We start from the raw sequence: 13,234 nt of genomic DNA, 5'->3' as shown, positions 1-13,234 counted from the left end.
GAGTCATTGTCCGAGGAGTCGTAGTCCCGGACCAGCGAGCTGTGGTCGAAAGCCAAGGGCCTCAATCCACAGGTGCCCCTGGAAGCACAAAGCCATCAGTGCCCTGCTCGGGGACAGCAGGGACAGGCACCCCCGAGGGGCTCCTGTGTGCCCAGGCTGTGCCAGGCCAGCCCCGAGTGTCCCCGAGCCCCCTGGGGACACTGACCTGCAGCTGTCCCAGGTGCCCCCCACGGGCCCAGCCAGGGCCAGCAGGAGCAGCAGCCACAGCAAAGCCATCGGTGCCAGCGCGGGTGGCAGAGCCAGAGCAGAGGTGTCACCTCTGGTGCCCGGGGCCCTGGCGGTGCCCGCGGTGCCACTGGCCCGGCCTGATGTCACAGAGGGGCCGGTTCCATGGCCTGGCCTGGGCAGGGCTGGCCTGGGGGACAGGGGCAGCACCGAGCTGTGGAACCCTGGAGTGTTTGGGGTTGGGAGGGACCTTTGGGATCCCGCTGGAGCAGAGGGGATGTCCCGGATCCAGGGATCCCAATGGGACCGAGGGAACAGCAGGGGAATAGGATGTGGGATCCTTGCAGCTCAGAGGGGACACCCCTGGGTGGCACTTCCAGCACCTCCACAGGACTCTGGCACTGCCAGCTCCAGCTGTTCCCATTCCTGTCCCTCTCAATGCCTTTTCCCAGGAATGGGACACTTGAGGCTCTCCTGGAGCAATCCTGAGCTGGAGAAGTTTCTCTTCTCTCCACCTGCCATCATCCCCCCCTCCCCTCCCTGCACCCCTCCCTGGCTCCCCCTCCTCTGTCCCCAAACCAGGAGCCAACCCTGCTCCTTTTTTCTCAGATTGTCCCCTCCTTGTTTTCCCCAGGAGACTGAACAGGACAACGAGGATAACTGGGAATAGAAACAACTCTATTTGAAGAACAAACTGGATCCACCACTGGGGTGGGCTCAGGGCAGGAGCACGGGCAGGGCACAGCAGCCCTGTGCACTGGGGCTGATTTTGGCCCCACAGCCACGGCCCCAAATGGAGCAGCTGGAGAGCCTCTGCAGCCAGAACTGGATCTGCTCCGCCTCCTGATCAACGCATTTTGTCCCTTAGGAACTCCAAGAAGTCCTTCAGAGCCTGGAAGAATCTCAGCAGGATGTGTTTGGGGAAGGAAATTGTTATGGATGAGTCCAATGGTGGCCCCTCGATGACAGTCAGGGTCAGGGCCGTTGACGGGGGCAGCATCGGGGTCGTGTGTGGGGTCGGGGCTGGCTCGGTTGGTGTCAGGGCTGGGTTTGATGAGACCAAGCCCAGCTGGACCTGGATCCATCCACGGAAGTGCTGGGTGGAGGTGAACACCCCAGGACGTTTTTCTCCAGTGCAGCCCTTGCCCCAGCTGGCCAATCCCACCAGCCAGAAATAGTCACCAACGTTGTCCTTGCAGATCAGGGGTCCCCCGATGTCCCCCTGTGCCAGGAGAGAGGGGTCAGGGGCTGCTCTGGGGGCACAGACACACCTCGGGGTGATGGGGAGTGCTGGATGGGCTTGGGGGACAAGGGGACACTGGGACAGGGACAGATGGATGGGGAGTGGCAGCTGTGGGATACAGGACAGAGATCCATGGATGGGAAATGGAAGGGACAGCTGGGGATAAAGGACAGGGTGGGCCCTGCTGGGGACTGTGGGGTATGAGGGGGTCCCAGGGCCGTGTTCAGGGCACTCAGGGGGATCCCAGGGCCGTGTTCAGGGCACTCAGGGGGATCCCAGGGCCGTGTTCAGGGGGATCCCAGGGCCGTGTTCAGGGCACTCAGGGGATCCCAGGGCCGTGTTCAGGGCACTCAGGGGGATCCCAGGGCCGTGTTCAGGGGGATCCCAGGGCCGTGTTCAGGGCACTCAGGGGATCCCAGGGCCGTGTTCAGGGCACTCAGGGGATCCCAGGGCCGTGTTCAGGGCTCAGGGCTCCCTGTCCCAGCCCTCACCTGGCAGGTGTCGATGCCGCCCCGCGGGTACCCCGCGCACAGCTCCTGGGGGTGCACGGCCCCCCCGTACCAGCGGCTGCTGTTGCAGAGCTGGACGTCGATGAGCCGCACCTTGGCCTCCTGCAGCAGCAGGCGCGGGCCGGGAGCTGCGGGCACAGCGGGCCCTGAGCTCGGGGCACGGCCCTCGGGGGCCCTGCGGGGCCGGGCACAGCCCCGGGCACAGCCCCTGTCCCGCCGTGTCCCCCCCGGGCCCGGGGCTCTGCTGGGCACTCACCGCTCTCCGGGCTGGCTCTCCAGCCCGCCATGTAGCAGGTTTTCAGCTCGGACACCTCCAGGGAGCTGTCGGGCACACAGCCCAGCTGGATGTAGTCACTGCACTCCACGGGCTGGTCCAGCTCCACCAGGGCGATGTTGTTCCTGGCCGTGGCCTCCACGTAGCTCTGGTGCTTCAGGACCCTCTGGATGTGGCGCAGCTCGGCCTTGGGGCCCGGCTGAGCCAGGTCGGTGGCCCCGATCACAACTTTGTAAACGGAGATGGCCCTGAGGGAGCAGAGGGACACGGCGGTGGCAGGAGCAGAGCCATGGGATGCTGTGGGGACATCCCTGTTCCTTCAGTGGGGACACTCCTGACCCAACTGTGAGGACATCCCTGATCCTGCTGTGGGGATGTCTGTGTCACTGCTGAGGAGACATTCCTATCCCTGCTGTGGGGACATCCCTGATCCTTCTGTGGGGACATCCCTGAATCAGCTCTGGGAACATCCCTGTGCTGTGGGGAAATCTCTATCCCTGCTGAGGGGACATCCCTGAATCTGTGGGAACAACCCTGACTCAGCCATGGGGACATGTCTCTCCTTGCTGAGGGGACATCCCTGAATCAGCTCTGGGAACATCCCTGTCCCTGCTGAGGGGACACCCCTGTATCAGCTTTTGAGAAAACCCTGTGCTGTGGGGACAGCAGTGATCCTGCTGTAGGGGTATTCCTGTCCCAGCTGTGGGGACATCCTTGTCCTTACTCTGGGGACATCCCTAACCCAGCTGAGGGGACCTCCCAGTCCCTGCTGAGGAGACACCCATGTCCCTCCTCTGGGGACATCCCTGTCCCTGTTCATCCTTACCCGTCCCCTCTGAAGCACTGTGCCACCGTCACCGCCCACTGCGGGTGGATCAGTGCCCCCGAGCACATGTGCCACGTCCCGTTCTCCAGGGTGACCTGGATGCTGACAATGCCAGGCCATGTCCCCGGGGGGACACCAGGGCCAGCCTTGACGAGGGAGGTGGCAGATGATCCCAAAGTTGCATAGTCACCGTCTTTTGGGCTGTAATCCAGAACCACCGAGCTGTGGTCGAAAGCCAAGGGCCTCAACCCGCAGGTGCCCCTGGAAGCACAAAGCCATCAGTGCCCTGCTCGGGGACAGCAGGGACAGGCACCCCCGAGGGGCTCCTGTGTGCCCAGGCTGTGCCAGGCCAGCCCCGAGTGTCCCCGAGCCCCCTGGGGACACTGACCTGCAGCTGTCCCAGGTGCCCCCCACGGGCCCGGCCAGGGCCAGCAGGAGCAGCAGCCACAGCAAAGCCATCGGTGCCAGCGCGGGTGGCAGAGCCAGAGCAGAGGTGTCACCTCTGGTGCCCGGGGCCCTGGCGGTGCCCGCGGTGCCACCGGCCCGGCCTGATGTCACAGAGGGGCGGCACAGGGTCCTGGAACCCTGGAAGGCTCGGCCCGGTGGGGAGGGCCCTTAGCGACGGCGCGGTGTCACCGGGCCCCGGGCAGGGCCACCCCCGCCGGCCCCGGGACCTGCCCGGGATGGGGCGGCCGCGGCTCCGCGGGGATTTGGGGATTTGGGGATTTGGGGCAGGGAGGGATCGGATCGGGGGAGAGCGGCCACGGAGGGGCGGGGGGGATGTGTGTCCCCTTTGGGGCCAGAGCCATTGTCACCTCCTGTCCCTGATCCCAAAGATTCGTGTCCCTTTGGGGACAGAGCCATTGTCACCTCTGATCCCAAAGATTTGTGTCCCTTTGGGGACAGAGCCATTGTCACCTCTGATCCCAAAGATTTGTGTCCCCTTTGGGGACAGAGCCATTGTCACCTCCTGTCCCTGATCCCAAAGATTCGTGTCCCTTTGGGGACAGAGCCATTGTCACCTCCTGTCCCTGATCCCAAAGATTTGTGTCCCTTTGGGGACAGAGCCATTGTCACCTCTTCTCCTGATCCCAAAGATTCGTGTCCCTTTGGGGACAGAGCCATTGTCACCTCCTGTCCCTGATCCCAAAGATTCGTGTCCCTTTGGGGACAGAGCCATTGTCACCTCCTGTCCCTGATCCCAAAGATTTGTGTCCCTTTGGGGACAGATCCATTGTCACCGCTGATCCCTAATCCCATCTCTGATCCCAAAAATTCCATCCCGTGCCATGGGCAGGGCCTGGCACTCCCCTCTGGCCCTGGCTGGTGGCAGCACAAAATTAAATCAAAATTAAACATAGGGGTAGATGCCCCCATCATATAATAACCATCAGGGCTCTTGTTGCTTCATTAGGTGTAATTTATAATAATTAATGATATTCCATATTTGTTTGCCTTGATGGTAACTTCACTGTAGCATGACAGTGTTAATTATCACTAATTACCACCAAAATTTATTAGTGCATGTCATAATACTTATTTTAATATAATAATATTAATATATATTATTTCCAATAATTTTGGTAATTCTATAATGTAATAATATAAATATATATTATTTTTAATCATTTGTTTTAATTGTATTACTGTAATCCTATTGCTCACTATATATTGGTATCATTAGTTTGTATTACCACTAATATTTTATTTTAATTATTATTTTAATAGTATTTTAATTATTATTGGTGTTATTACATTGGGATTGCTAATAGTAAAGTGGTCTTGCTATTAATTTATATTCTTATTATTAGTCTGATTTTTACCACTAATATCACTCTATTAATTACCACACTCAATACTACATTGTGATTAATAATAGCAATATTAATACTAATAATCTCTATTTTTATCTATACTTTTATTATGTTATTATTATAACAGTACCACTACTATTAATTATTACTAATGCTGATGGTGTTTTATATTACAATGGGATTGGGCAAGAACAGTCGTTAATAATAAGAGTAATTTATAGTAATTTTAAGAAACTTATGGAAACAAAGGCACTGATCCTTGCAGTATGTGGGAAGTGATTTAATAGTGCTTTGTTCTACCTTAATGCCATTATATTATATAATATTATATTATATATTATATATTATATTATATTATATTATATTATATTATATTATATTACATTATATGCTATTATATTATATTATATTACATTATATGCTATTATATGTTACTATATGTTATTATATTATGCTATTATATTATATGTTATTTAAATTATATTATTATATTATTTAAATTATATTATTTAAATTAAATTATTTATATTGTGTTATATTTATATAATTTTTATTGTTTCATTCTATTCTATTCTATTCCTACTATATATATATTATATTATATTATATTATATTATATTATATTATATTATATATATTATATATATTATATTATATTATATTATATTATATTATTATAATAATTATATTTATTTTATTATATTATATTTATTATATTAATTATATTATATCATATTATATTTAGTCTATTATTTATATTCTTTCTATTACATTTTTGATATTTTAATTATCATTTTATAATAATATACTATTTATATTACTTTATTATTTAATATTATAGCATATCACGTTAAAACCCCTTTTCTACAAAACATTATTAGCCTAAAACACAAAACGTGTAATTTTTCTATACCCTTTAAACAACAGGAATTAATTTCCATACATTATAAAATCCCACAGACGCCTCCAATACAACAAAAAATAAACTTACAATAAGATTGCAGGGATACCTTACATAGAATATATTCATAAAACCAGGATCGGACCTTTCCCTGTGTTCCCTGTTCAGGACACAGCTGGATGGGGCGGGGGCACATCTGGGCGGGGCGGGGGCACATCTGGGCGGGGCGGGGGCACATCTGGGCTTGGCATTGGCACAGCTGGCGGGGAGAGAACTGAGTCACAGCTGGCGGGGACAGAGCCAGGTGAGTCACAGCTGGCAGGGGCACAGCTGGCAGGGGCACAGCTGGATGGGTGTGGCACATCTGGAGGGGTGTGGCACATCTGGCGGGGCGGGGCCGCGGCTGAGCGCGGCACGGGCGGGCGGCAGCCGGAGCCACGGTGAGGGGCCGGGCCGGGGTGTCCCCTGTCCCCGGGGGTGTCCCCTGTCCCCAGGGGTGTCCCCCCTGTCCCCGGGTGGGGCTGTCCCCTGTCCCCGGGAGGAGCCGCCCTACAACCCACCCCTGCCCTATAACGGCCCAGCCCCCAGCCCCATAAACCCCCCGCGCATGCCCTAGAAGTGTCCAGCCCCCAGACCCACAATGCCCCAGCGCATGCCCTAAAACCGCCCAGCCCCCCGCCCCATAAACCCCTCGCTCCCTGCCCTAAAACCGCCCAGCCCCCCGCCCCATAAACCCCTCGCCCCCTGCCCTATAACTGTCCAGCCCCCAGCCCCATAACCCCCCTATAACTGCCCAGCCCCATAAACCCCTCGCCCCCTGCCCTATACCTGCCTAGCCCCCAGCCCCATAACTGCTCTCTCCGGGTGCGGGGGGTTTGGATACCCCTGGGGTCCCTCCTTTGCCATGGGAGGCTGTGTTTGGGGTGTTCCCAGGGTTTTTGGGATGCCATAGGGTTTTTGGGGTGCCCCCAGGGGTTTGGGGTGCCCCCAGGGTTTTGGGATGCCCATAGGGTTTTTGGGATGCCCCTCTGGGTTTTTGGGGTGCCCCCAGGGTTTTGGGGTGTCCCCAGGGTTTTTGGGATGGCCCCAGGGTTTTTGGGATGCCCCTCTGGGTTTTTGGGGTGCCCCCAGGGTTTTGGGGTGCCCCACTATTGAGGCTGCGGTTCCCGCCCCCCCAGGAGGAGCTGCCCGGCCCGGGATCCCGGCAGGATGACTCTGGTCCCCATCGCGGCGCTCTGGGCTCTGTGTCCCCTCCTCACCCGGGCAGGTACCCAGGGCCGCGGGGTTGGGGGGTCCGGGCAGAGCTGCCCCATCCCCGGGGACCGACCCCCTTCCCAACCCCCCGTGCCCCGAGGGGAGGGCGGGGGAGCCGTTCCCGGCAGGCGGTGACTCACCGGGCGGCTGCTTGGCACCGCCGAGCCCCGCTCTGGCACTGATGAGTCCTGGTCCTGGCACCGCCGAGCCCTCGGTCCTGGCACTGCTGAGTCCTGGTCCTGGCACTGCTGAGCCCCCGGTCCTGGCACTGCTGAGCCCCCGGTTCTGGCACTGATGAGTCCTGGTCCTGGCACCGCCGAGACCTCGGTCCTGGCACTGCTGAGCCCCCGGTTCTGGCACTGATGAGTTCTCATCCCTGGCACCACCGAGCCCTCGGTTCTGGCACTGATGAGTCCTGGTTCTGGCACCGCCAAGCCCTCAGTTCTGGCACCACCGAGCCCTCGGTCCTGGCACCACCGGTCCTGGCACTGCTGAGCCCTCGTTCTGGCACTGCTGAGTCCTGGTCCTGGCACTGCTGAGCCCCCGGTCCTGGCACTAGCCGCTGCTCGGCCCCACTGCCACCTCCGGCCGTGTCCCCACAGATGTCCCCTGTCCCCGTGTCCCTGGCCCTACAGATGTCCCTCTGTCCCCATGTCCCACAGATGACCCCTGTCCCCATGTCCCCACAGATGTCCCCTGTCCCCATGTCCTCATGTCCCCACAGATGTCCCCTGTCCCCATGTCCCCATGTCCCCGGCCCCACAGATATGCCCTGTCCCCGTGTCCCCACAGATGTCCCCTGTCCCCACCCTCCACCCCTCTGTCCCCCACCCCTGTGCTCACCCCCCGTTGTGTCCCCCCGCAGACCCTCCTCCTGTCCCCGTCCCTGTCACCGTCACCGCGGCCATCGGCGAGGACACCTGCCTGCCCTGCGGCTCCCAGGCCTGGGCTGACCTGCGCGGGGTCACCTTGAGCTGCAGCCACCAGGCCGGCGGTGACAGCGCTGTCCCCGTGCTCAGCCACCGCCTGGGCTGGCACCCGCCGCCCCCCGAGCCGGCCTGGGACCCCCCCGAGCAGCCCCACGGCCGCTTTAGGGGCAGGGTGGCCTTCTGCCCCTCGGGGACAGGGGACAGCGGGGTGTCACTGCTGCTCAGGAACCTCAGCCATCCCGATTTTGGGAATTATTCCTGTTATGTGGCCCGAGCCGAGGCCCCGCAGCTCCTCTGCTCCCTGGTGCTGCAGCCTGCGGGGACGGGTGAGTGGGGCAGGGGGTGGCACTGTCCCCTTTGGGGTCCCTGTCCTGCCCTGGGGTGTCCAGTCCTGTCCCCAGCGGGGTGGTGACAGAATCTGGGAGTCCCCAATTCCCTGCTGTGTCTGTCACCTGGATTGTCCCCATGTCCAGCCCTGTCCCCGTGTGGGTGGTGACAGAATTTGGAGGTGTCCCCATTCCCTGCTGTGTCTGTCACCTGCCTTGTCCCCATGTCCATCCCTGTCCCCACCTGGGTGGTGCCCCCCACTTTTCACCCCTGGGCAATCTGGGGGTCTCCCCCCATTCCTTGATGCATCTGTCACCTCCTCCAGCTCTGTCCCCATCTGGGTGATGTCAGGTGTCCCTGCTCTGTCCCCCTGGCGTGTTTTGGGGTCCCCACATTCCCTGGTGTCCCCTTGTCCCCCCTGAGCTGTTCCAGGTGTCCCTACTCTGTGCCCTTGCCTTGTCTGGGGTCTCCACATTCCCTGATCTGTCTGTCCCTTGTCCCTGGTGTGTCTGTGACCTCCTCCAGCTCTGTCCCCATCTGGGTGATGTCAGGTGTCCCTGCTCTGTCCCCTGGCGTGTTTTGGGGTCCCCACATTCCCTGGTGTCCCTTGTCCCCCCTGAGCAGTTCCAGGTGTCCCTGCTCTGTCCCCCTGCCCTGTTTGGGGTCCCTGCTGTGTCTGTCTGTCCCCCGGGGCAGTCTGGGGGTCCCCCAGGCTGGCAGGGCACAGGGGCCGTGGGGTGGCCCTGTGTGGTGTCCCCACGTGCCGGTGTCACCCCGCAGAGGTCCCCAAGGAGCCGGACATGGTGATGGTGATCTGTGCCCTCACGGCCGCCTTCACCGCCGTGGCCATCGGGGTGTTGGTGTGTGCCCGCTGCCAGGGGCACTGCTGGGGGCGCCCAGGTGGGGGCACTGGGGGTGCTGGGGGGCACTGGGGGTGCTGGGGGGGCCAGGGGGTGTTGGTGTGTGCCCGCTGCCAGGGGCACTGCTGGGGGCGCGCAGGTGGGGGCACTGGGGGTGCTGGGGGGCACTGGGGGTGCTGGGGGGCACAAACGGGGGTGTTGGGGGGCCAGGGGGTGTTGGTGTGTGCCCGCTGCCAGGGGCACTGCTGGGGGCGCGCAGGTGGGGGCACAAAGGGGGTACTGGGGGGTTCTGGGAACACAAACGGGGGTGCTGAGGGGTGCTGGGGGGCACAAAGGGGGTGCTGGGGGGTTCTGGGAACACAAACGGGGGTGCTGAGGGGTGCTGGGGGGCACAAAGGGGGTGCTGGGGGGTGCCTGCTGCCAGGGGCACTGCTGGGGGCGCCCAGGTGGGGGCACAGGGGGTGTTGGGGGTGCTGGGTGCACAAATGGGGGTGTTGGGGGGCACTGGGGCACTGCTGGGGGGCACAAAGGGAGTTCTCGGGGGGACAGGGGGTGTTGGTGTGTGCCGGTGCCAGGGGCACTGCTGGGGGCACACAGGTGGGAGCTGGGGGAAACAAAGGGGTGCTGGGGGGCACAAAATGGGGTGTTGTAGGATGGGGGCAGTTGGAGACCCCTTGGTCCTGACTGGGAATGGGATTCTCTGTGGGGAGGGGTTTTCCAGCTCCCTTGGGGTGTTGGGATGGGATGGATCCATGGGATGGGATGGGATCCATGGGATGGGATGGGTTGGGATGGGATCCATGGGATGGGATGGATCCATGGGATGAGATGGGATCCATGGGATGGGATGGGTTGGGATGGGATCCATGGGATGGGATGGATTCCATGGGATGGGATGGGTTGGGATGGGATCCATGGGATGGGATGGATTCCATGGGATGGGATGGGTTGGGATGGGATCCATGGGATGGGATGGATTCCATGGGATGGGATGGGTTGGGATCCATGGGATGGGATGGGATCTATGGGATGTGATGGGACCCACGGGCTGGGATGGGATCTATGGGACGGGATGGGATGGGATCTATGGAATGGGATCCATGGAATGGGATGGGATGTGCATGAAGGTGAGGAGGGGATGGGGTGGGGATGAAGACAGAGCAGGGATGAGGACAAGGCTGTAGAGGGATGAGGATGAGGACAGGGTCAGGGATGGGGATGGGGACAGGGATGGGGACAGGGACAGGGACAGGAGCAGCTCCGTGTGGGGCCGGGGCTGTCCCATGGCCTCCCCTCACTGTCCCCTCAGCCCCAGAACCCGCAGCCGTGGCTGGAGGGGAGGAAGGAGAGGTGGCCCTGGGTGACCTGAAGAGTCACAACTCCTGAGGCCACCCCCGGCTGGACAGGCCCACGTGTGACACGGGGACAGGACACGGGGACATGACACGGGGACAGGACACGGGGACACGACACGGGGACAGGACACGGGGACATGACACGGGGACAGGACACGGGGACAGGACACGGGGACACGACATGGGGACAGGACATGACCCCGACTGCCCCAAATGGGGGACAGGACTGGGCTGATGCTCTGGGACAGGGGTGCAGGGTGGTTTGGGGGGGTGCACGATGGTTTGGGGTGGGGGGCTCTGCTGGGACCCCCCGGGATGGGCAGGGGACAGCTCAGGGTCCCCTCACCCTGCAGGGGACACCTAAACCCTGGGGTGACGTGGCTGGGGGGGAAACAAACCCCAAAACCCCAAATAAAGAGCCTTGCTCCAGACTGGGGGGTGACCCCTCCTTCCCATCTGTGAGGGCTTGGGGGGCTTGGGGGGTGGGATGTCCCCATTTAGGGACAGGCTGTGGGGTCTGTCCCGTTTAGGGACAGGCTGTGCGGTTTGGGGGGTGTCCCTGTTTAGGGACAGGCTGTGGGATCACAGAGTTTGTCTCCATTTAGGGACAGGCTGTGGGGTCACGGGTGTCCCCAGGTGTGCTCATTCCCTCATGGTCGCTGGGTGGCGCTGTCGGGGGCGGGGCCAGACTGGACACTCCCACAGACACGCCCACCACACCATATATGGCCATGTACAGACCTGCTTGCTTCCGTGGCCACGCCCCTTGTCCCACCCACATCCCAAAGGTTCCCGAGGGGGGGATATTTGGGGTCCCTCAGCATCCTAGGGGCTCTGCAGGGTCCCCGGCCTGCTGTTCCTCCTCATCCTCCTCCTCCTGTGGTGACCACTGCAGCTCAGGGTGGCCATCAGAGCCTCCCTGATCCTTCCCTGTGCCCTCCTCTTCCTCCCTGCCTGTCCCACCCCATGGATCCCATCCCATGGATCCCCATCTGATCTCATCCCATGGATGCCATCCCATGAATCCCATCTTATCCCATGGATCTCATCCCATCCCATGGATCCCCATCCCATGGATCCCCATCCCTTGGATCCCATCCCATCCTGTTCCATGAACCCCATCCCATCCCATCTCATGAATCTCATCCCATCCCATGGATCCCATCCCACCCCATGAATCCCATCCCACCCCATGAATCCCATCCCATGGATCCCCATCCGGTCTCATCCCATGGATCCCATCCCATGTATCTCTGTCCCATCCCATCCCATCCCATCCTGTTCCATGAATCCCATCTCATGGATCCATCCCATCCCATTGATCCCCATCCCACGGATCCCATCCCAAAGATCCCATAGATCCCATCCCGTCCCATGGATCCCATGGATCCCCATCCCATCAGGACACACCCGTGGGGACACATCCACAGGAGAACAGATCCCGATGGATGGACACGTGGATTTTTTTGGGGGATCTGGGTGGGTGGACATGCAGATCCAAAAAGGGTGGACAATCCAAATCTGACCTCCACAGGCCCCATCACGTTTATTGTAGGGCCAGAAACTCCCTCGTGATGTTCAACCCCACCAAGACCCCGTGGGGTGTCTCAGGGTCTCTCTGGAGACCCCCTGAGCATTTTGGGGGGTCCTGGGGGCTCCTCCCTGCCCCATCCCCAGGAAGTGACTCTTCTGGGGGTGGGACTGGCTCCTCTGTGACCCTAAAAAAGGGGAATTTGGGTTTTGGTTCCTCTGTCTGAAGCTCCCCCCTCACTCCGGAAAGGGCCGTGCCAGCAGCTGCTCCTGGGGGATTTCCAGCCGGGCATGGAAGAGAAATAATTAAAAATTGAATAATAATAATAATAATGAATTAAATTATAACTGCAAGTCTGTGCTCTCTCCAAGCAAAGGGTGATGGGGCTCTTGTCTCTGCCCAGGCCAGTCAAGAAAACTGAAATGTGAGGCAAAAAATAGGGCAAAATTCATCCCAAAAAAAATGGGATTTGAGGGTTGGGTATATAAAAAAAAAAAGGGATTTGAGGGTGGGATCCTGCTGGGGAAGGGAGCTGTCGGTTCCTGGTGTCCCGGGGTTCCCCAGAGCGCCCCGGTTTTGGCAGCAGAGGGGAAGGGGAGCAGTTTGGGCTCCACTTCCCTGCAGGGGAGAGGTCACCGAGGACACGCTGTCAGCACTGGAGCCTTTTGGGCTGATTTCAGCAAATTCGGGTCGGAGACTCAGCCACGCCCTTTCAGGAAAACCCCGAATTGTCTCAGCTGGGGTGACAACTCCCCTGTGTCCCTGCTGTCCCTCGTGTCCCTTCAGGGACTGTCACCTGGGGCAGAAATCAATTACAAATTACAGCCATAATTTAAAAATTCGACACTCCCTCCAAGCTGAGGGGTTCTCTGCATGGACCGCAGGCCTGGAGCACTTTTGGGAAGGGCGGGATGGTCCAGGCGGGATTTGGGCCGGACCCAAATTTGTGTTCCACGCGGGTGGGAGATGCGGTGCGCTGGCCCTTTAAGGCACCGACAGGTGCGCGGGGGAGGGACCACACGGGATGAGTGACGGGGAAGTTAACCAATAGCAAAGCAGAGTGAGGAGAGTCCAGCCAATGAGCTGGCGGGAATGGGAGGGGCGGGGCAGGGCTGGCTGCGGGGCGAAGCGGGGTCCGGTCCCGTTCGGGTCCTTTCGTCCCCGCTCGGGTCTGTTCGGCCCCGCT

At 58.8% G+C, this 13,234-nt stretch overlaps 1 protein-coding gene across 1 annotated transcript; it reads right to left on the bottom strand.

Moving 5' to 3' along the window:
- Positions 1-1,072: 1,072 nt before the first annotated feature.
- Positions 1,073-3,536, bottom strand: LOC310909077 (acrosin-like; the record flags this gene model as incomplete). The annotated part of the gene is made up of 5 exons (XM_083860640.1): positions 1,073-1,447; positions 1,960-2,105; positions 2,234-2,499; positions 3,078-3,338; positions 3,466-3,536. The coding sequence occupies 5 exons, from the start codon at positions 3,534-3,536 to the stop codon at positions 1,073-1,075; spliced, it is 1,119 nt and encodes a 372-aa protein (XP_083716766.1).
- Positions 3,537-13,234: the final 9,698 nt, after the last annotated feature.

The sequence above is a fragment of the Zosterops lateralis genome (assembly GCF_965231275.1).
Source record: "Zosterops lateralis genome assembly, chromosome: 4".
In the NCBI taxonomy this organism is placed as follows: domain Eukaryota; kingdom Metazoa; phylum Chordata; class Aves; order Passeriformes; family Zosteropidae; genus Zosterops; species Zosterops lateralis.
The sequence above is the reverse complement of the archived record's forward strand: the minus strand, read 5'-3'. Positions and strand labels throughout refer to the sequence as shown.